The sequence below is a fragment of the Anolis carolinensis genome, unplaced genomic scaffold (assembly GCF_035594765.1).
Source record: "Anolis carolinensis isolate JA03-04 unplaced genomic scaffold, rAnoCar3.1.pri scaffold_9, whole genome shotgun sequence".
In the NCBI taxonomy this organism is placed as follows: Eukaryota; Metazoa; Chordata; class Lepidosauria; order Squamata; family Dactyloidae; genus Anolis; species Anolis carolinensis.
In genome coordinates this window covers 28,175,221-28,199,164 of record NW_026943820.1, presented here as the reverse complement: position 1 = coordinate 28,199,164, position 23,944 = coordinate 28,175,221, and the positions used below count along the sequence as shown (strand labels likewise).

General features: G+C 40.5%; 2 protein-coding genes across 11 annotated transcripts in view; one reads left to right on the top strand and one right to left on the bottom strand.

The window, feature by feature from the left end:
* Nucleotides 1-335: 335 nt before the first annotated feature.
* setd6 (SET domain containing 6, protein lysine methyltransferase) lies at nucleotides 336-20,330 on the top strand. Of its 2 annotated transcripts, none has more exons than XM_062961958.1 (8): nucleotides 336-565; nucleotides 4,676-4,820; nucleotides 7,290-7,431; nucleotides 7,552-7,746; nucleotides 11,734-11,857; nucleotides 15,790-15,970; nucleotides 16,062-16,208; nucleotides 18,801-20,330. In XM_062961958.1, exons 1-8 carry the CDS (start codon nucleotides 464-466, stop codon nucleotides 19,322-19,324), a joined length of 1,560 nt encoding a protein of 519 aa, XP_062818028.1. In that variant the 5' UTR covers nucleotides 336-463; the 3' UTR covers nucleotides 19,325-20,330. The 2 variants fall into 2 exon arrangements, with proteins under 2 accessions (XP_062818028.1, XP_062818029.1); XM_062961959.1 differs by having other exon boundaries at nucleotides 337-565; nucleotides 16,062-16,204; nucleotides 18,801-19,145.
* Nucleotides 20,331-21,668: 1,338 nt separating this feature from the next.
* The window catches only part of cnot1 (CCR4-NOT transcription complex subunit 1), a 61,971-nt gene continuing 59,695 nt past the window's right edge, over nucleotides 21,669-23,944 (bottom strand). For all 9 annotated transcript variants that reach the window (XM_062961948.1, XM_062961954.1, XM_062961951.1 and 6 more), the window contains one exon: nucleotides 21,669-22,608. In XM_062961948.1, the coding sequence (XP_062818018.1) occupies nucleotides 22,530-22,608 (79 nt within the window). In that variant the 3' untranslated portion in view covers nucleotides 21,669-22,529. The remainder of the gene's footprint in view (nucleotides 22,609-23,944) is intronic.

Here is a 23,944-nt window from a genome sequence, read left to right as displayed (position 1 = left end):
ATATGTGTGTGTGTATCATTATTACACATGCCACATCTTTACTATATACAGATGTTGCATATATATATATATCTATATACATAATACACACACATGCCACATCACACATATATATGTGTGTGTGTGTGTGTGTGTGTGTGTGTATATACACACACACACACACACACAAAAACATGCCACATAAGGAAAACCCTCCCAATGTCTTGATTGGCCAACAAAGACAATGAACCTTCAATCATTCATTCATGCAATTCATGCACGCTGCCGTTTCCAAGGCAGCCGGTAGGTGGCAATAAAGAGCAGCGGGCCGAGCGCCGCAAAGCGCACGCGCAGCCGCTCCAGCGAGGAGGAGGTGTGGCTTGAAGAGCGGAGGCGGGGCCGCTCGGAGGCGTCGTGCAGGGAGGGGGGGGTCCCTTCCCGGTTTCCGTAGCTGCTTCCGGCCAGCGCGGCTTCCGCTTGTGCTATGGCGAGTGCGGCGAAGCGGGCCAAGATGGCGTCCGGAGAAGGAGCCATGGCCGCCTTCCTGGCCTGGGCCGAGCGGGAGGGCATCTGGATCAGCCCCAAGGTGCAGCAACATCATTATTATTATTATTATTATCATTAGTATTATTCAGGGGTCCTCAAACTTTTTAAGCCGAGGGCCGGTCCACAATCCTTCAGACCAGGGGTCCCCAAACTAAGGCCCGGGGGCCGGATGCGGCCCTCCGAGGTCCTTGACCTGGCCCCCGCCCTCAGTTTTATAATATAATATATTGTGTTGTCGAAGGCTTTCATGGCCAGAATCACAGGGTTGTTGTATGTCTTTCGGGCTGTGTGGCCATGTTCCAGAAGCATTCTCTCCTGACGTTTCGCCCACATCTATGGCAGGCATCCTCAGAGGTTGTGAGGTATGGATAAACTAAGTCAGGAAAGGACTTAGTTTATAATACTGGCTACCAGTATTACAAAACTCCAAAATCAAAACAGTAGATGGGAACCAACACAATGAGGACTTGACTGAACAAAGGATGCCCCCAGGCAAGGGACAAAAACATTTCCAGTGCCAATTAGGGTGATTAACTGAAACATTAATGCTGGCTCCCAGTGACAAAGAACTCTTGCCACACCTTGGACTCTACACAGATATATATTCTTTCCTTTCCTGACTTAGTTTATCCATACCTCACAACCTCTGAGGATGCCTGCCATAGATGTGGGCGAAACGTCAGGAGAGAATGCTTCTGGAACATGGCCACACAGCCCGAAAGACATACAACAACCCAATATAATATATTGTATATACATATAATATTTATAATAATATTATAATGTAATAGAATATAACACTAATACCATATAATAATATTAATTATGTATTCTATATTACATATAATATTACTAATAATATTACAGTATAGTGGTATAGTTCAGTATAGTAATATATAATGCTAATATTGTGCTATGCTAATAATATAATATATTGCATGTACATATAATTTGTAAGCCACTCTGAGTCCCCTTTGGGGTGAGAAGGGTGTGATACAAATGTAGTAAATAAAGGCAGTAAATAAATAAATAATAAATAAATAAATTTTAGACTTAGGCTCGCCCAAAGTCTGAAATGACTTGAAGGCATTATCATTTGAAAAAAAATTACAAACAAATTCCAATGCACACTGCTCATGTCTTATTTGTCGTGCAAAAACAACAACAACAACAATGAAAGAACAATACAATATTTAAAAATAAAAACAATTTTAACCAACATACATTTATCAGGATTTCAATGGGAAGTGTGCTTCTGCTTCTGGCCAATGAGATAGTCAAGTTAATTAGGGTTGCTGTTGTTGTTGTTTGCCTTCAAGTCATTTCAGACTTTGGGTGAGCCTAAGTCTAAAATTTATTTATTATTTATTTACTGCATTTATTTACTACATTTGTATCACACCCTTCTCACCCCGAAGGGGACTCAGAGTGGCTTACAAATTATATGTACATACAATATATTATATTATTAGCATAGCACAATATTAGCATTATATATTACTATATTGAACTATACCACTATACTGTAATATTATTAGTAATATTATATGTAATATAGAATATATAATTAATATTATATGGTATTAGTATTAGTGTTATATTGTATTACATTATAATATTATCAACATTATATGTATATACAGTATATTATATTATAAAACTGAGGGCGGGGGCCAGGTAAATGACCTCGGAGGGCCGCATCCGGCCCCCGGGCCTTAGTTTGGGGACCTCTGGTATTATTATATTTAATTTTATACATTTATCGTATATTATAGTACATCTATCTATCTATATATAAAAGAGTGATGGCATCAGGGCAGCGGACAAAACAACAAAACTACAGGCCCCCCAACCTCGAAATTTGACAACACAACCCATCATTCCCGGCTTTAGGTTGATACAACAAAAAGAAAAGAAAAATAAAGTCCTAATTACAGGGAGAGGAATAATAGTTTTTATCCAATTGCTTCCAGTTTGAAGGCTAAGCTCCGCCCACTTGGTCTCCTAGCAAACCTCCTCAGCCCAGGGGACAGGCACAGTTAGGCCTCACTTAGGCCTCTTCCACAGATTATCAGATTTTAACTGGATTATATGGCAGTGTAGACTCAAGGCCCTTCCACACAGCTATATAACCCATTTAGAATCTTATATTATCTGGATTATCTTGACTCCACATTGCCATATAATCCACTTCAGTGTGCATACTAAACATAAAGACAACCATACAACAGACATTCAATACCACCACTACCTCAACAATTTCTCACCTACACCACCAGACAACGCCACAGCAACGCATGGCCGGGCACAGCTAGTCTATATGTAAAAGAGTGATGGCATCAGGGCAGCGGACAAAACAACAAAACTAAAGGCCCCCCAACCTCGAAATTTGACAACACAACCCATCATTCACGGCTCTAGGTTGATACAACAAAAAGAAAAGAAAAATAAAGTCCTAATTACAGGGAGAGGAATAATTGTTTTTATCCAATTGCTGCCAGTTAGAAGGCTAAGCTCCGCCCACTTGGTCTCCTAGCAACCCACTCAGCCCAGGGGACAGGCAGAGCGGGAAGGCATCTGGATCAGCCCCAAGGTGCAGCAACATTATTATTATTATCATTCGTATTATTATATTTAATTTTATACATTTATTGTATATTATAGTACATCTATATATATAAAAGGGTAATGAAATTTCGGCCTGGGACAAAACAACAAAACTACACATCCCAGAAACACTAAACTTGGCAGCACAATCCCTCATCCATGCCTCTACGTTCATACAACAAAAAGAAAAGAAAAATAAAGTCCTAATTAGAGGGAGAGGAATAATTGTTTTTATCCAATTGCTGCCAATTAGAAGGCTAAGCTCCACCCACTTGGTCTCCTAGCAACCCACTCAGGCCAGGGGACAGGCAGAGTTAGGTCTCACTTAGGCCTCTTCCCCACTACCTATAAAATACAGATAATCAGATTTGAACTGGATTATATGGCAGTGTAGACTCAAGGCCCTTCCACACAGCTATATAACCCATTTATAATCTTATATTATCTGTTTTGAACTGAATTATCTTGACTCCACACTGCCATATAATCCACTTCAGTGTGCAGTCGGACACAACTGGACTTAATGTCAGGAGAAAACCTTTACCCTTTACCTTAATTACCACCAATTCCTCAATACTTTATTTCCCATACCACCAGACTTCACTACAGCAACGCGTGGCCGGGCACAGCTAGTATTATGAGGTTGAGGTAAAGGTATAGGTTTTCCCCTGACGTTAAGTCCAGTCGTGTCCGACTCTGGAGGTTGGTGCTCATCTCCATTTCTAAGCCGAAGAGCCGGCGTTGTCCATAGACACCTCCAAGGTCATGTAACCAGCATGACTGTGTGGAGCGCCGTTACCTTCCCGCCGGAGCGGTATTTATTTATTTATTTATTTCCAACATTTGTATTCCACCCTTCTCACCTGAAGGGACTCAGGGCGGCTTACAACAACGGCAACAATTCGATGCCCACATAAAAACCATATCAAACAATGTTGCCTTATTGTTGGCCCGTAATAAATAGCCTCTGTAGTAAGAATCCAATTTGTAGTCACCTCTTTGCACCGTTATCGGGCCTTTAGGGGACTCCTGAATTCGTTTGGAGTTCTGGTGAGCCAGAGCCCCTGCAATATTATGCTATTTTATTGTATATAGAATGTTATAAGAAATTATAATATTTATAATTATAAATACTTTAAAATTACATATATAATATTATAAGTAATGATATATACAATTATATATTTATTAGGAGGAAACTGTCCCCAAATGAAAACCTTCATTTGGGTGGGGGGCAGGATGGTGTTTGTGGAGGACTTTGGCAGGACTCTTGGACATGTTTGTGGTGCTCACTATACCCTGCAATGTCATTGGAGGGAAGGCCATTGGGGTCTCCTGAGTAGTGGAAGCTATAACTATTTGTGGAAGTGGGAAATTGTTTGTGAAAGTGGACAATCCAGCCACATACACACATACATATTTTCACTTATTATGTGTATAGATAGATATTATAATATTATATTATGCAATGGTATTATAAATATATGCATGCATGTATGTAGTGTATATTATTATAATAAATGATTTATTCTTATGTTTACAGGTTTGTGTGAGCAGAGAAGGCACCGTGGCGGATTATGGCCTGTTGGCGCGAGAGGACCTTGAGGCCGACGAAGTCCTTTTCACTGTCCCACGGACAGTCCTCCTCTCTCAACACACAAGCCCCTTGGCCCCCCTCCTGCAGAAAGGTATACTGATAATAATAATAATAATAATAATAATAATAATAATAATAATAATAATATAAAAAACTTTATTTATATTCCACCCCATTTCCCATGGGGACTCAGGGTGGCTAACAACATAAAAAGGCAAACATTCAGTGCTGTCAAAATACATACATAAATTAATAAAACATTTAAAACAGCATTCAGTAATATAAATACTAATATAAAAACTATTATAAATTAAGTGGTATTTAACACAAGTAAAAATAGCGAATATAACAAAAACTACTCAAAAAACTCCTGGAGGGGATGTCAAGAAGTGGGAACATATACACATATGTGGTGGCAAGGTAAATATGTAATTAAATTTTGAGAAAAAAAAATTAGAGAAGATATTATAAAGATAAAATTGGAAAGTAGTCCTAGTATTGCTTTATTATCATTGTGCAACATTAAACAGTTGAAAAAATATGAAAAAGGTGCAATATCCAACCTATTAACTGTAGCAAGATTACTTATAGCAAGAAATTGGAAAAGGGAAATGAACATACAAATTGAAGAGTGGGATATGGAATTATGGAAATTGGCAATAAACAATAAGTTGACATGCAATTTAAAAGTTAAAAGAGGAATGTGTAAAAATGATTTTGACAAAGTTTGGGGGAAATGTATTGAAAAAGCATTAAAAAGAAGGACAGAGAATTCCCGCCAGAATAAGAAATGAAATTTTGGATAGAGAATATAAAAAGAAGTGGCTCAGGGAGAGAGGAGTGCTAAGGTGGACGGAAATACAGACAAGAGTGAAAATCATAGCAGATATTAAAATACTTTTATATTATGCACTCAAGAGACAAAATAAAGTAGACTTCGGTAAAAGTAAACATATTTGGTTTATTCGCAACCTTCAGCATACGCAGGTACATAACTTACTAGTCAGTTACAGATACGTTTGAGATAGTTTTTGTGCGCCATCACAGCAGCATCTCTCTTAGAATAAACAGGAGGCAAGTGTTTGCAAGTCTGCAATCTGAGCAGTCCCAAAGTCTAGAGACCTAAAATAAGGCCCTCAAAGTTGTTGTTGTTGTTGTTGTTGTTAGCTCCCATTGCCAAACACAGAGCTGTAGTGGAAAAGCAGCCCTTTGTAAGACCTGTTTAGTCTCCCAAAGTAGTAGTAGTTATTATTTTTAAAGCCGCTACGGACAGTTTCTTGGGTCTCGCGCTCCTATTTTTATTTATTTTTCAACCTCAGCTCCCCCCCCCTTTTTTTTTTTAACATGAGTGTTAACAAAATCCATGGATAATAACACAGCCCAACCAAATTTTTATTCTTTGATGTCTTCATTTTTAGGCCTGTTCCTAGGGTTTTTTGGGGTGCCAATTCAGAAAATTGTACTGGATAGACCACATCAACTCTAGATTATTAAATAGGTTTTCTGTGGGCAAGCGGATAGCGACTACTGGATGGTATATGTTCTGTATCAGAAACTAAAGTTGATGTGGTTTATCCAATGCAATTTTCTGAGTCAGCACCCTAAATAACCAAGGCGAATGTAAAGTTGACCAAAAACTTATTCATAACCCCCCCCCCCCCTTTTTTATTTTTTTTTACTACTGTTGAAGAATGGTTCCGTGGTCAAAGTGGTCCCTGGTCAAAAAAAGATTGGGAACCACTGGTCTAAAGTAGTCTGATGGTGTCTGTGTTAGTCTCAGAGTGAATCACATGGTCTGCAGCCCCTCCCACAACTTCTCAGGGAAAACATAAAGCCAGAAAAGAAAGCTGCATACCAGAACATACATACCATAAATAAGTAACAGGATTATAGATAAACAAATTACTAGAGGAAGCTTGAAGAAGGTTGTAATTGTTGTGGTTCAGTTTGATGATGAAGGGGGATTTGGGTTCATGCAGGCAATGCTGAAGAGAGAAATCTCGAAGGCTCTGATGCTGGAAATGTTGAAGGCTCTGGCTTGTCAGAGAGGCCGCAGGCTAACGAAACAGAAACTAATGATAAGGGTGACCTTTCCCAGGAGTTTGGACATCAACAAGTTCCAGGTGCTTCTGGCAGTGACTCAGAGGAGTCTTCCTTAGATAGAGATACGAGGTTAAGGTTAAAGGTTCATCATCCCCGACTTTCCCTTAGAATCGCTAACAAACGCATGAGAACTCAAGGACAGATAATTGCTTTTTTGGCTTCTAAACATGGGTAAATACGGGAGAGACAGGGAAAGATTTCAGACAAAGCAACGTTGATTTTTGGAAGCACATCTCCTGCCTTGTCTAAGGATTCTCATTTATGTTCATGCCTGGAATCTGTGTTTTGGATTTTACGCTGAGGTTCATGTTGCCTTGTTGCCTAGCCTGCTGTGTTGGAGTGTGTGTTAGGAGCACACGCAAACCAGTGCTGAGGTGCAATCGTAATTTCCAACACTGGCTGTGCTAAAGGCAGAGCAGCACAACGTCACCGGGGTTTTCTTTCTTTCCTCCGCCAGAACACGCCTCCCTAAACAGCCCCTCCGGCTGGGTCCCGCTCCTGCTCTCCCTGCTGCACGAATCCACCGCCCCCCATTCCCGCTGGGCACCTTACCTGTCCCTCTGGCCCGGCTTCAGCAGCCTGGACCTCCCCATGTTCTGGTAAGAGACACACTGCACTCTTTCCCCATTCATGCCCAGTCTCCTCTTACAAACCAGCTGCTGGCTTCTTAAAGGGAAAGAGCTGTTTTTATCCTCTTACCTTTCTTTCTTTCTGCCCAGGAGCCGGGAGGAGCAGAAGCAGCTGCTGCAAGGGACGGGGGTCCCGGAGGCGGTGGAGAAAGACCTGGCCAGCATCCAGGAGGAGTTCTCCTCGGTGGTCCTGCCCTTCATGAAGGCTCACCCAGATCTCTTCAACCCCAAAGTGCACAACCTGGAGCTCTACAAACGGCTGGTAGCCTTCGTCATGGCCTACAGGTGAGAGAGGAGGAGGAGGAGGGGGACCTACTTCTCGCTTAGGAGAAGTTGGGACCTACTTCTGTGTCCCTTTAAAAGGAAAGCCTAGGGCAGGCATAGGCCAAATTCGGCTCTCCCTCCAGATGTTTTGGACTTCAATTCCCACAATTCCTTTTTTAAAGTCTATAAAGGTTTTTATTTTTTAAAAGTTTTTATTGTGCTTTTATCTATAATTACAGTGAAAGCAAGGAAAACAATTGTGTAGAAATAGTAGGGGGAAAGTAGAGAACAAAAAGAAAAAAGAAAATAAAAATAAAAAAGAAGCAAAAAGTATAAAGGTTTTTATTTATTTATTTATTTATTTATTACGTGCATTTATACCCCGCCCTTCTCCCCGAGGGGACTCAGAGCGGCTTACATTCTGCCACGAGGGCCAGCAACAAATATACTATAAAAACAAAACAATTAAAACATGATAAAAACATGATAAAAAATTAAAACGCTGCAAAGCAGCGATATTGCACCATCCTCAGTCATTCACTACTGCTACAATTACAGATTTGCGACCCGATTACAACAGCCAATGAGCTTATTTGCTGAATGCCTGGGCACAGAGCCAGGTTTTTAGTTTTCTTCTAAATCCCAGGAGGGATGGGGTTTGCCGGATATATTATTACATTTATATCCCACCCTTCTCACCCCAAAGGGGACTCAGAACGGCTTACAAATAATATGTACATACAATGTACATATGTACAATATGTCATAGTACCAGCACAGCAAAACACCTACACTACACATCAACATACTGTACCACACCGCAACACTACCAGCAACACCACATGCAACATACAACATACAATTAATGCTACTAAATTGTATTATTATTAGCACCACACTGCATCACATTACAACAATATCATAAACATCATAGGTAAAGGTAAAGGTTTCCTCTGACATTAAGTCCAGTCGTGACCGACTCTAGGGGTTGGTGTTCATCTCAATTTCTAAGCCAAAGAGCCGGCGTTGTCCGTAGACACCTACAAGGTCATGTGGCCACTGGCATGACTGCATGGAGCGCCGTTACCTTCCCACCTGAGCGGTACCTATTGATCTGCTCACATTGGCATGTTTTCGAACTGCTAGGTTGGCAGGAGCTGGGGCTAACAGCGGGCGCTCATTCCGCTCCCAGGATTTGAACCTGGGACCTTTTGGTCTGCAAGTTCAGCAGCTCAGCGCTTTAACACACTGTGCCACCAGGGGCCCCCCATAAACATCATATTCACATACAATATATGATATTATTATATATTATTGTATCTTATTTATTATTTTATTGTATATTATTATTATCTATATATATAAAAGAGTGATGGCATCACGGCAGCGGACAAAACAACAAAAGTAAACACCCCACAACCTCCAAAATTGACAGCACAACCCCTCATCCATGCCTCTAGGCTGATACAACAAAAATAAAATAAAAATAAAATCCTAATTAGAGGAAGAGGAATAATTGCTTTTATCCAATTGCTGCCAGTTAGAAAGCTAAGCTCCTCCAACTTGGTCTCCTAGCAACCCAATAAAAACAATAAAAAACATTAAAAAATTAATACAATAAAATACTATAATAACAGAAAATAACTAAAAATAATACAAGAAAATAATAAAATATAATATATAAAAATATAACTTACAATAAAATTAATAAAAAATGCAAATAAAGTCAAATAAAAATTACACAACATTTTTAAACCAATACCACCACCACTTTGCCACAGCAATGCGTGGCCGGGCACAGCTAGTATTTTATCATTGAAGATTTAATGCATGTGGGTACACAAATGTATTTCATTCACGCTTCTCTTTTCCCTTTGTTCTCTTCTGGTGCCCCCCCCCCCCCCCAATCAGCATTTGACAACAGCAATGCAACAATAATAAAGCTAATAATAAATCTTTATTTGTATCCTGCCATCTCCCCGAAGGGACTCGGGCAGCTTACAGAAAGCACTCGTGTAGCAATATACAAATACAATATACAAAAAGGTATACGTTAACACTAAAATTATCTCAATTTACTAAAAACAGCGATAAAACCTCTAATAATTTCAAAGGTACTATAAAACCCAGCAGGATGCGAAAATAGCAAATGTATACAATATCAGTCCCATAAAGTGTAGAAGTAGAGCAAATTTCGTAAGTCCTCGAATATAGTGATTAAGGCCATAATAATTAGACATGGTCAGAGGCTTATTTAAAACATCATGTTTTCAGGTGTTTCTGGAAAACGAAGTCACTAAATTGGGAGGGGAGAATATAACCAAATATGACTATTGTATAGATCAGGGGTCCTCAAACTTTTTAAGCCGAGGGCCGGTCCACAATCCTTCAGACTGTTGAGGGGCCGGATTATCATTTGAAAAAAAAATACAAACAATTTCCAATGCACACTGCACATGTCTTATTTGTAGTGCAAAAACAACAACAACAACAACAACAACGAAAGAACAATACAATATTTAAAAATAAAAATAATTTTAACCAACATACATTTATCAGGATTTCAATGGGAAGTGTGCTCTTGCTTCTGGCCAATGAGATAGTCAAGTTAATTAGGATTATTGTTGTTGTTGTTGTTGTTGTGTGCCTTCAAGTCATTTCAGACTTTGGGCGAGCCTAAGTCTAAAATGTATTTATTTATTATTTATTTATTTACTGCATTTATTTACTACATTTGTATCACACCCTTCTCACCCCAAAGGGGACTCAGAGTGGCTTACAAATTATATGTACATACAATATATTATATTATTAGCATAGCACAATATTAGCATTATATATTACTATATTGAACTATACCACTATACTGTAATATTATTAGTAATATTATAATGTGTTGTCGAAGGCTTTCATGGCCGGGATCACAGGGTTGTTGTATGTCTTTCGGGCTGTGTGGCCATGTTCCAGAAGCATTCTCTCCTGACGTTTCGCCCACATCTATGGCAGGCAACCTCTGAGGATGCCTGCCATAGATGTGGGCGAAACGTCAGGAGAGAATGCTTCTGGAACATGGCCACACAGCCCGAAAGACATACAACAACCCAGTAATATTATATGTAATATAGAATATATAATTAATATTATTATATGGTATTATTATTATTAGTGTTATATTGTATTACATTATAATATTATTATCAATATTATATGTATATACAATACATTATATTATAAAACTGAGGGCGGGGGCCAGGTAAATGACCTCGGAGGGCCGCATCCGGCCCCCGGGCCTTACCCTGTTTCCCCTAAAATAAGACATCCCCAGAAAATAAGACCTAGTGGAGGTTTTGCTGAATTGCTAAATATAAGGCCTCCCCCGAAAGTAAGACCTGGCAAAGTTTTTGTTTGGAAGCATGCAGGATCGGTAAATGTACATACCATAGATTGTTGTACATGGAAATAAAGGTAGTAACAAGAAATAATAATAATAATAATAATAATAATAATAATAATAATAATATTATAATAACTTTATTCTTGTATCCCATCTCCATGTCCCGGAAGGGACTCAGGGCAGCTTACACAGGGATAAGCAAAACAACAACATAAATTTACATCCGAACAAATTTAAAACAGTAATTTAAAAACAGTATAGTAATAAAATATAATATAGAAATTCTCGAAAGGATTCACAGTTTGGTTATGCTGGTTTGTGATGACAACTTCTGTACAGTAGATAATAAATTTTCATTTTTTAAAAATTCAACCATAATTGTGAATTCTTCTTTGTGGAAAAATAAGACATCCCCTGAAAATAAGACCTAGCACCTCTTTGGGAGCAAAAATTAGTATAAGACACTGTCTTATTTTCGGGGAAACAGGGTAGTTTGGGGACCCCTGGTATAGATGTTAAGTATTGTATTGGTTTGTGCATATAGATTTGTTCCACATGCCTTATTCTGGTATGTGTATGTATATATGTATATATGTGTGTTTTCTTCCAACTAGTTTCCAGGAGCTTTTGGATGAGGAAGAGGAAGAGGAAGGCAAGCCCAGCCCTCTCGTGATGGTGCCCCTGGCAGACCTCCTCAACCACGTGGCCAACCACAACGCCAACCTGGAATTCTCCCCGGTGAGCCTTCTTTGATGGGTGGACTTGTTACAAGGCCTTTCGTGCAAGCATGGGCCAACCGGCTGTTAGGAATTGTGAGAGTTGAAGTCCAAAACATCTGGAGGGCTAAAGTTTCCCAGGCCTGCTTTAGTGAGTTGATCTTTGACCAATTGATGGAAAGCAAAGGGTTCTGAAGGCAGTGCCTGCTGTGTCTTGGTCATGAATACTTTTTTCAATGGGACATAATGCATCAAGACACCTTCAGATAAAGAAGTCGGCACACTAGACTCCAGTACTGTTTTCATAGTAGCTATATTGATTACACTGGCAAAAGGGAAACATATTTATTTATTTCCATCATTTCTATGCCGCCCTTCTCACCCGAAGGGACTCAGGGCGGCTCACAATCTGGCAAATTCAATGCCGGTATACAGTACAAAAATAAAACATAGCAATTAAACAATCAATTTAAATGTGTTGTCGAAGGCTTTCATGGCCGGGATCACAGGGTTGTATACAACAACCCCAATCAATTTAAAACAATCCAATAAATACATTTAAAACAGTATAATAAAATACTTAATCAATTCGTCCACATAAACCTTGCACGTATACTCAGTATACTCAGTATACATTGCACGTATACTCAGTATACATTTTTTTAAAAATATATATTTTTATTGAAGTTTTATCTTATAAGGTAGAGTAAATTAACATTGAAAGAGTGAGAACATTTGATTGTATAGAAAGTGGGGAAACTGAGATTTAAAAAGGATCAAAAAGGGAGAGAGAGAAAACCAAAAACAAAGCTAAAATGTCCATATTTATACTCAGTATACATTCATTCACTCACATTCATACTCACCGTCCTTCATTCAGTCCATCTTGGAAGGAGGTGGGTGTGAGGACTCTGCATTCCTCACAGATCTGCCACACTTTTCCAAAAGGAAAGGTCTTCTTATGTAGCAATTTTTTCTGCTGTTGTTCTTGCTTGTTTGACAATTTGTCAATTCAGCTAAGACTTGCTGAAGCTCCATCGATTGCACAGATGATGTTTAGCTTCCTTAACGCAAGGAACCATTGTTTCCGACTTCCTTAACTTAAGAATCATTGTCTCTGACCATGTAAACATGTTCTGTTTACACCAAAAGTTCCCCAGTCAGTTCTGTCAGCAGTTCAGTAGTTCAGTTCAGTAGTTCAGCAGTTCAGAAACGTCAGGAGAGAATGCTTCTGGAACATGGCCACACAGCCCGAAAGACATACAACAACCCTGTGATCCCGGCCATGAAAGCCGTCGACAACAGTTCAGTAGTTTTCCTTCATCAGCATTTTTCAAGTCAGAAGTTTGTTTATTTATTTACCGTATTTATATTCCCAAAGGGGACTCAGGGCAGATCTCAATGTATACATACATGGCAAACATTCAATGCCATATGAACAGACATAGACTCAGAGGCAATTTAACATTCTCCAGCTTCCAGCTTCATGAGGGTATGCTCGATTCCGGCCACAGGGGGAGCTGCTGCTTCATCATCCACTGTGACACCAAGTCCTTGATGGATACTTCCTCATTCCAAACACTGCTGGACAATTTTATGGTGTCGTAAATTAGTTAAATTAGCCTCTCTGTATAAACGGTACTTCAATTTCCTACTTAATAGATGCAACTATCTTTTGCGTTGCTTAGGTCAACATTGAGCAGGGCTATTTTAATGGCTGGGTGCTCAATCCGACATGGGCTGGCTTCGAACTCATGACGTCTCGGTCGCCATTGCCTATATCTCAGGCCCGCCTTGTGGGAACTAGGGAGAGGGCCTTTTCTGCTGTGGCCCCCCGTTTGTGGAACTCACTGCCCATTGAAATTAGGCAAGCCCCCACTCTTTTAGCCTTCAGGAAAGATTTAAAAACATGGCTCTTCCGGTGTGCTTTTGGAGAGTAACTGTTCCTTTGCTACTCCCCCCAACATTTATCCTCTGGACTGTTTCACTATCTGACGTCCCTGTCCCCCGAGGTTTTTATTCTGATCCCTTTCTCACCCCGAGTTTAAATTTAGTGTTCATGCGGCCCGCCCTTGTTATATTGCTTTCTTGATCTTATGTTGTACTGCACATTTTTATTTATTGCATTATTTAATTGTATTATGATATGATTTTTATTTATTTTTTATTTTTATATATTTTGTTATATTGTATTGTTCTGGGCATGACCCCATGTAAGCCGCCCCGAGTCCCCGTTGGGGAGATCGTGGCGGGGTATAAATAAAGTTTTATTATTGACACAACGACGTTGTATGGCACAGCAAACAAGATAGATATGCTGGATTTCGTTTCACAAAATCACAAGTCGAACACTTCCCAAGTGTCTAGGACTGTGTGATGTATTTTCGGATGATGCGTGCAGATCCCAGCAGGGTGGCCTTTTGCAGTTGGCAGATCGTAATTTTGTCAATGTCTATTGTTTCCAAATGCCGGCTGAGATCTTTTGGCACGGCACCCAGTGTGCCCATCACCACCGGGACCACCTGCACTGGTTTCCACCAGAGTCTTTGAAGTTCAATCTTGAGGTCCTGATAGCGGCTGATTTTTTCTTGTTGTTTTTCATCAATGCGACTGTCACCTGGGATGGCAACATCAATGATCCAAACCTTGTTCTTTTCCACAACTGTGATGTCTGGTGTGTTGTGTTCCAGAACTTTGTCAGTCTGGATTCGGAAGTCCCACAGTATCTTTGCATGTTCATTCTCCAATACTTTTGCAGTTTGTGATCCCACCAGTTCTTTGCTGCTGGGAGGTGGTACTTGAGGCATAAGTTCCAATGAATCCTTTGGGCCACACAGTTGTGCCTCTGTTTGTAGTCTGTCTGTGCAATTTTCTTACAGCAGCTGAGGATATGATCAATGGTTTCGTCAGCTTCCTTGCACAGTCTGCATTTTGGGTCATCAGCTGATTTTTCCATCTTGGCCTTAATGGCCTTTGTCCTGATGGCTTGCTCCATTATTATTATTATTATTATTAATAATTGCCTTTGTCCTGATGTCTTGCTCCTGGGCTGCAAGGATCAGGCCTTCTGTCTCCTTCTTCAGGGTCCCATTCGTGAGCCAGAGCCAGGTCTTTTTATTATTATTATTATTATTATTATTATTATTATTATTTCTTCTGATGTCTTGCTCCTGGGCTGCAAGGATCAGGCCTTCTGTCTCCTTCTTCAGGGTCCCATTCGTGAGCCAGAGCCAGGTCTTCTCCTTATCAGCTTTTCCTTCAGTTTTGTCAAGGAACTTTCCATGCAGTGTTTTGTTGTGCCAGCTGTCAGCTCTAGTTTGTAGTGCAGTTATTATTATTATTATTATTATTATTGTGCTTTATTGCAGCTGGTTACTACCCAGCTGCGTCACAGCCCAGCCCTAATCCAGTCTTCCTCCTCCACAATGCCATTTTTCCAGGTTCCAAATTTCTTAGGATGGTGTCTTCAACCTTGGCAGGCCTTAATAGGCCATTAATAGGCCCCTCCTACCAGTAACATGCTTTGTGTGTGTGTGTGTGTGTGTGTTTGTGTATGTGTGTGTATATATATATATATATATATATGTGTGTGTGTGTGTGTGTGTGTGTGTGTATGCACATGCACGCACACGCACACACATGAATATATATAATATTAATATTAATAATAATATTATGTTGTAATACAATGTAATAATTATAATTCACTATTATATTTGTATATTTATATTACATGCAATATTACTAATGATATTGCAATATAGTTGTATAATATAATATATTGTATGTATATATACTTGTAAACCGCCCTGAGTCCCCTTTGGGGTGAGAAGGGCGGGATATAAATGTCACAAATAAATAAATAATTGTTGAAACCCCGATCGTACAATTTCATTCAATCCAACCATCGCATCTTCCTTTTGTCAGGACTTGCTTTCCTGTCTTTTTTTGTAGGAGCATCTGCAGATGGTGGCCACCCGGACCATCCCGAAAGGCCAGGAGGTCTTCAACACCTACGGAAAGCTGTCCAACTGGCAGCTCCTCCACATGTACGGCTTTGCCGAGCCGTATCCGGGCAACACGAATGACGCGGCCGACATCCCGATGCTGACGCTCCTCCAAGCCGCGCTGGAAGGCAAGCGGCTCCTGAGAAGAGAGTAGCACCCGCCTGGCTTTTCCTGGGCTGGACATCGCTGAAGCATTCCCTTGGTTTTGCATCCGTTTAGGTGCAAAGACGGAAGAAGAGCGGAAGCTGACCTTGGAGCAGTGGGCCTACCTCTGCGGCTTGGAGATGGTGGGCGAGGAAGGGGCCTTTGTGATTGGCTGGGAGGGCGTCCTGACCGAGGAAGAGCTCTACGTCTCCCTGAAGGTGGGTGAGTGGCCCAGAAGGGTTGGGGGCTCCACGAGGCCATTTCCCCCTTTGCGGCTGTGTAAAGGTTTCATCACGCAATAGTCGCACCTCTACCGGCCCTTCCACCCAGCCCTATATCCCAGAATATCAAGGCAGAAAATCCCACAATATCTGCTTTGAACTGGGTTATCTGAGTCCACACTGCCATATACAGTAGAGTCTCACTTATCCAACACTCGCTTATCCAACATTCTGGATTATCCAACGCATTTTTGTAGTCAATGTTTTCAATATATCGTGATATTTTGGTGCTAAATTCGTAAATACAGTAATTACTATATAGTATTACTGCGTATTGAACTACTTTTTCTGTCAAATTTGTTGTATAACATGATGTTCCGGTGCTTCATTTGTAAAATCATAACCTAATTTGATGTTTAATAGGCTTTTCCTTAATCTCTCCTTATTATCCAACATATTTGCTTATCCAACGTTCAGCCGGCCCGTTTACGTTGGATAAGTGAGACTCTACTGTATTCCAATTCAAACCAGTTCACCAGGTTTTGTAAACTGCTTTAAGGCCTGGGAGGAAGGAGGGAAGAGCAGCGCTCCAGAGATCTCAGTTTTATAATTTTTTAAAGGAAAGAAAGATGGAAGGGGAATCGGCAGGTTCAAAAAACAAATACAGTAGAGTCTCACTAATCCAAGCTAAACGGGCCGGCAGAAGCTTGGATAAGTGAATATCTTGGATTATAAGGACTGATCAAGGAAAAGCCTATTAAACATCAAATTAGGTTATGATTTTACAAATTAAGCACCAAAACTTCATGTTATACAACAAATTTGACAGAAAAAGCAGTTCAATACGCAGTAATGTTATGTTGTAATTACTGTATTTACGAATTTAGCACCAAAATATCACGATATATTGGAAACATTGACTACAAAAATGGCTTGGATTATCCAGAGGCTTGGACAAGCGAGGCTTGGATAAGTGAGACTCTACTGTACAGAAATAGGGCTATTGATCAGCCCTCTTCCTCCTCTTCCCTTTCAAGAAATAAGGTGTTTTATTTATTTAAAAAACAAACTCGGAAACAAGAGAATCAAAGGCAGATTTTTTTCCTCACGTAATAGTCGCACCATCCATTTTGATTGGGGGGGGAAAGGGTGTGTTATGTGACTGTTACACTATGTAACAAAGTTTGAAAAAAATACTCTGATCCTGGTTTGAAAGTCTTACGATTTTCTGTGTTAGGGAAAATGCCCAAAAATTGCAGAGCATCCAAAATATGCAAAAAAATAATAATCCCAGAATTATAGTTGAGCATTCAGCTCACAGCAAGCAGAGCATGAAGTACAGTAGAGTCTCACTTATCCAACATAAATGGGCCGGCAGAATGTTGGATAAGTGAATATGTTGGATAATAAGAAGAGATTAAGAAAAAGCCTATTATACATCAAAATAGGTTATGATTTTACAAATTAAGCACCTAAACATCATGTTATACAACAAATTAGACAGGAAAAGTAGTTCATTACACATTAATGCTATGTAGTAATTACTGTATTTACAAATTTAGCACCAAAATATCATGATATATTGAAAACATTGACTACAAAAATGCGTTGGATAATCCAGAACGTTGGATAAGTGAGACTCTACTGTACCATGTGGCTGTAAAGAATTTAGAGTTTAGGGTTGAATTCCAACAAAAGTAGTTCTACTCCAGAAATTTCTTTTTTTGTGGCTGCCACAAACTATGATGATTTGGTTGAGACTCAATGAGAGATTGATTGAAAAACTAATGCAAAATGTGCTGCAGAATGTCCCTCCCGCAGAAACTTTTCCCCATGTTTTTTATGATGGAACCAATTAGGAAATGACATTTTTATCCAATTATATTGGACTACTGCCGATTTCTGAGCCTGAATATATTGCATAAGATTTCCCTAGCCTAAAATGATACATTTTAATATATTGGGTTTATGGTTCCCGTCCCCTTGATCTGGTCATGTAAGTGTGATTTATTGTTATAATTGTACTATTTTACCTTGTTTAATAATGTGTGTTAGGTCGTTATGTAATGTTGTGTTGCTTTTATGACTGTAAACCGCCCTGAGTCCCATCCGGGAGATAGGGCGGTATATAAATAAAGTTTTTATTATTATTATTATCAACACAACAACGTTGTATGGCACAGCAAACAAGATAGATATGCTGGATTTCGTTTCGCAAAACCACAAGTCGAACACTTCCCAAGTGTCTAGGACTGTGTGATGTATTTTCTGATGATGTGTGCAGATCCCAGTAGGGTGGCCTTTTGCAGTTGGCAGATGGTGATTTTGTCAATGTCTATTGTTTCCAAATGCCGGCTGAGATCTTTTGGCACGGCACCCAGTGTGCCCATCACCACTGGGACCACCTGCACTGGTTTCTGCCAGAGTCTTTGAAGTTCAATCTTGAGGTCCTGATAGCGGCTGAGTTTTTCCTGTTGTTTTTCATCTATTATTATATTATTATTATTATTATCATCATCATCATCATCATCATCCAAGGAACAAAACCCGTGTTACATAATGAAACGTGTTCCTTCTGCTTTTGTGCCTTGAGGTGCTGACCATGTCTGCGGAGGAGTTCAGGGCGCTGAAGGAGTCGGGGGCGGAGCCCTGCGAGGGGGCGGGGGCCTCGCTGCTCCCCAAGGCGGCCCTCCCGGCCCTGGCGCCCCCCTGGAAGCGGCTCCTCTCCAATGCTGCCCTCCTGACCCTGGAGGCCTACGGTTCAGACCTGAAGGCGGAGGAGGAGGTGCTGCAGCAGGCCCAGGCCTATGCCCAGCTCAGCCCCTGGGAGCGCCACGCCCTCCAGGTGCGCTACGGGAAGAAGAAGATCCTGCACCAGCTGCTGCAGCTGCTGAGCGGGTGACACAGAATAACACCATGGCTGCCGCCCCGCCATTTATCCCTGTGGGTGCTCGTTTGTTCTGCAGGTGCGCCTTGGGGTGCTTCCGGGTCAAGGGACCCTTCCCGGCTGCGCTGCAGCTGCTGCCTACCACTCTTAAGGTATTTCCAATGGAAATTCTCCAGACACACTTTTTCTGTGAAATATTTTGCTTTGAGGTTGAGCAAAATGCTTGTTAAAGCAAGCGTGTACAGGCAATTCTCCTTCATGGAGTCTGTGAAATATGCACATATGGGGGTTTTCTGCGCATGCGCAGCTTTTTGGAACCTAGAGTTCTTAAAAGGAAACATTTTGGCAGAAGCCCTTCCCACGCTCCCCATGTACTATATATGTGGGGTGGGGGGGGTAAGCCTTAGGTTTTTTTTCTGCCACGACAGCAACATCTGGGAACCACCTCTAGTGCAGTAGAGTCTCACTTATCCAATATAAATACTAATATAAAAACTATTATAAATTAAGTGGTATTTAACACAAGTAAAAATAGCTAATACAGTAGTCTCACTTATCCAAGCTAAACGGGCTGGCAGAAGCTTGGATAAGCAAATATCTTGGATAAAAAGGAGGGATTAAGGAAAAGCCTATTAAACATCAAATTAGGTTATGATTTTACAAATTAAGCACCAAAACATCATGTTATACAACAAATTTGACAGAAAAAGTAGTTCAATACGCAGTAATGTTATGTTGTAATTACTGTATTTATGAATTTAGCACCAAAATATCACGATATATTGAAACATTGACTACAAAAATGGCTTGGATTATCCAGAGGCTTGGATAAGCGAGGCTTGGATAAGTGAGACTCTACTGTATGTGGGGTGGGGTGGTGGTGGTGGTGGGGGGGTAAGCCTTAGTGTTTTTTTTCTGCCACGACAGCAGCATCTGGGAACCACCTCTAGTAGCTTATTTTCATTTCTTTTTTAAAATATTTTTTATTCAGTTTTCCTAAGTGTGAAACATACGGTAGTTAAAAAGGAAACAACTTTAAGGTAGGGTAGAGTCCAGTGTGGAAAGGGGGTGTAGAGGAGAGGGAAGGGGATGGAATTTTTTTTGGGGGGGGGGGAAGTACCTGGATAACGGGATATGGGACGGAAAGTGCAAGGCAGGGAAAATAAGCTAAAGAATATAGGGTAAAAGTCTATTTTGGTCTTCCGTTCTTTAAAGAATAAAAACGTGAAGAGTCAAGTCTTACTAGTCATATTTACTAGACTCCTCAAACTTTCATTTCACAGATATTCCTGTTTAAATCTAAACCTTTGCTTTCTTCTTATAGTCTTTGTATCTCTTCCAATCTATCATTTTTAATGGTTTTCCTCCGTTTTCCCTCAGCAAAAAAGTTAAGTTTATCCATATCATACATTTCGTCTAGTTTTTCTAACCAGAGTTCTTTCTGCAAAAGAAGGGGATTATGGTGTCATATTAACATCGATCCACTACTTGTATTCTCATCTTGTACTAATGTAGTGAATGAGAATGCAAGTAGTGGATACCTTAAGTAAAGTATTCATTGCAATGGGGGTATTTTTAACATTCTAAAAAGTGTTTTATCAATATAAAAATGTATCCGGTAAACACAGGCATCACATACTAATTTGCACCTTTTGACACACCAATTCTCACACATTTCTCGCATCTCCAGAGTCACCAAAGGCTTGGAAAATGGGAGTGAAATGTAAAAAGGAAAGTATGGTATATAATATGTAAGTACTATGTTGGTAATGTAATATTTTATATAAACACCTTTTAGTGGCACTTGTTATACAAGCTGTAAAAGAAGGGGATTATGGTGTCGTATTAACATCAATCCACTACTTGTATTCTCATCTTGTACTAATGTATTGAATGAGAATACAAGTAGTGGATACCTTAAGTATTCATTGCAATATATACTACTAGTAAACGTAAGAGATTCCATAGGAACGGGGCTATGATCTACCACTGTTTCTAGTCAAATCCAGTTTAGATTGATGTTAATACGACACCATAATCCCCTTCTTTTGCAGCTTGTATAACAAGTGCCACTAAAAGGTGTTTATATAAAATATTACATTACCAACATAGTACTTACATATTATATACCATACTTTCCTTTTTACATTTCACTCTCATTTTCCAAGCCTTTGGTGACTCTGGAGATGCGAGAAATGTGTGAGAATTGGTGTGTCAAAAGATGTAAATTAGTATGTGATGCATGTGTTTACCTGATACATTTTTATATTGATAAAACACTTTTTAGAATGTTAAAAATACACCCATTGTATTCCAAATCAAAATGTACATTTTTCCTCCCACGTTGTCACCTATGAAGGAGAAGATGGAATGAAAAAAATTTTAAAGTTTCAGTAGTGGCCTCCATGAGCAATGTTGTACCGTTATCACTGGCAGCATTCAAAAATTGCAAAATCTTCAATATGGTCCTCCTTTAAACTTCATGAACAATGTTGGACAGTATCATTGGTGGCATGGAATAAAGTGCGTTTCTTACAGGAAACAACTTTTTAAAGAGAAGCCAGGGACATAGGCTGCTTGTCATGACTTTAATGTTTTTAACTACAGAATGCATACATACAAGAAGTGGGAGAAACTAAAAGCCCAAGAGAGAACTAGAAAGGCTACAAAATACAACACACGGACCAATACATTTACAAAACATTCAAAATCCTTACAAAATGGGCTGTATTGGTCCTTTTTTTGTTCTTCTTCTGTTTTTTTGTACAAACTCAAAAGCTCTGTGGCCACAGGGAGCAGTTCATAGTCCCGCACCCTCCCCGCCTGCCCCAAAATGTACATATACAAGGGTCACCAAAGAAAACGACTTGCTCTCGAGGAGGAGGCGGAGGAAAGCCCAAGCCCAGCACCAGCCTCCATGGCAACGCCTTCCTTCCCTTTCCCCCCCTTTGGACAAACTTGTGATTGAGAGCGGTCCCGTCGTCCCACCCGCAAGAAAAATAAGTTACATAATATTTAAACTGGCTTTGCCGCACTCTTTGGGAGCCTGGGGTGGGACGACACGCACTTGTTTGGCTTCCTCCCTCGCTCCCCCCCCCCCCAATTTGCACAAACCCCAAAAGTCCAGACAGAGCCATCCCGCCCCCCTGGTTTGGTGTATTTACAAAGAGTTCAAAATTATATTCACAGCATCTTCTGCGTTTTTTGGCCGAGAGTCAGAACGTCGCTTGAAACTTTGGAAACGGGGCCGCCAACGCAGAAAGAGAAGGGTTCGCTCGCGGCGCAAAGGCCGGACCCTCGGTCAACGGAGGAGGAGGCTCGTCGCAGGCCTTCCCTCTTCTCTTGGCCGGAAGCAAGGAGTTAAGGAAGGGGTGGGTGGATGGATGGAGGGAGGGAGGGAGGCTTTGGGCGGACTTCCCAGTCAGACGGCGGGCCCTAACTGGCCCCCGTGCCTTCCATGACCTGCTGCGCCTGCTTCTGCCCCATGCAGCACTGGGCCACCGACTGGAACAGCCTGGCAAACAAACAACAAATAGGGGGAGGATTTATTTATTTCGTGTCAAAAGCATTGTACAACAAATACATTTCAAATAATGAAAATAATAATAATAATAAAAAAGAAATCACAAGCAACTAATAATAATAATAATACAGTAGAGTCTCACTAATCCAAGCTAAACGGGTCGGCAGAAGCTTGGATAAGCGAATATCTTGGATTATAAGGACTGATCAAGGAAAAGCCTATTAAACATCAAATTAGGTTATGATTTTACAAATTAAGCATCAAAGCATCATGTTATACAACAAATTTGACAGAAAAAGTAGTTCAATGCGCAGTAATGTTATGTTGTAATTACTGTATTTACGAATTTAGCACCAAAATATCACGATATATTGGAAACATTGACTACAAAAATGGCTTGGATTATCCAGAGGCTTGGATAAGTGAGGCTTGGATTAGTGAGACTCTACTGTAATAATAAAACTTTATTTATACCCCGCCACCATCTCCCCAACGGGGACTCGGGGCGGTTTACATGGGGCCATGCCCAGAACAATACAATATAGCAAAATATAAAACAACATATCATAATACAATGACAACAATACAAAATAATCATGTACAGTACAACACAAAATCAAAAAAGCAATATAACAGGGCGGGCCACATGAACACTCAGTTAAAACTTGGGGTGAGAAAAAGATAAGAATAAAACCACGGGGAGCAGAGACATAAGATAGCAAACAGTCTGGAGGATAGATGATGGGGGGAGTAACAAAAAAGTTACTAAATAGTTTTGGACCAAAAGCGGGCAACAGCAACCGCATTGTCTGTAGCTTTAAACAACTCCTCCTCCGTACATGAGGCAGGGCATTGTGGGCAAGCAGACATGTGCTGAGTTGTTTGTTCAGCTCCACAGTCACACAAGGTGGAGGATTCCTCCAGGTAGGGCCACCTCGCCAAGTTGTCTTTAGATCTGCCCACTCCGCTTCTAAGTTGTCTTTAGATCTGCCCACTCCGCTTCTAAGTTGTCTTTAGATCTGCCCACTCCACTTCTGAGTCTGTTCAGGGACTTCCAAGTGGCCCATTCTTGGTTTGCCCCAGGAGGAAGGAAGACCCTCGTGGGGGGCCATCCAGTTAGAATTGCCAGGTTTAGCTGCCCAGAGGGACACCCTTGCTGTTGCTGGAGGGACATCAAGAGGAGTGGAAATCATGAAGCCCTTCCTTGATTTGAGTCTGGTGGGAGGAGGCTGATACCGTGTTTCCCCGAAAATAAGACAGTGTCTTATATTATTTTTTGCTCCCAAAGATGTGCTAGGTCTTATTTTCAGGGGATGTCTTATTTTTC

Coding starts and splice junctions, on each gene's coding strand:
- setd6 (XM_062961958.1), top strand. CDS start 464: ATGGCGAGTGCGGCGAAGCGGGCCAAGATGGCGTCCGGAGAAGGAGCC. Junction 7,747..11,733: donor GCCTTCGTCATGGCCTACAG/GTGAGAGAGGAG, acceptor TCTTCCAACTAG/TTTCCAGGAGCTTTTGGATG. Junction 15,971..16,061: donor CCTCCAAGCCGCGCTGGAAG/GCAAGCGGCTCC, acceptor GCATCCGTTTAG/GTGCAAAGACGGAAGAAGAG.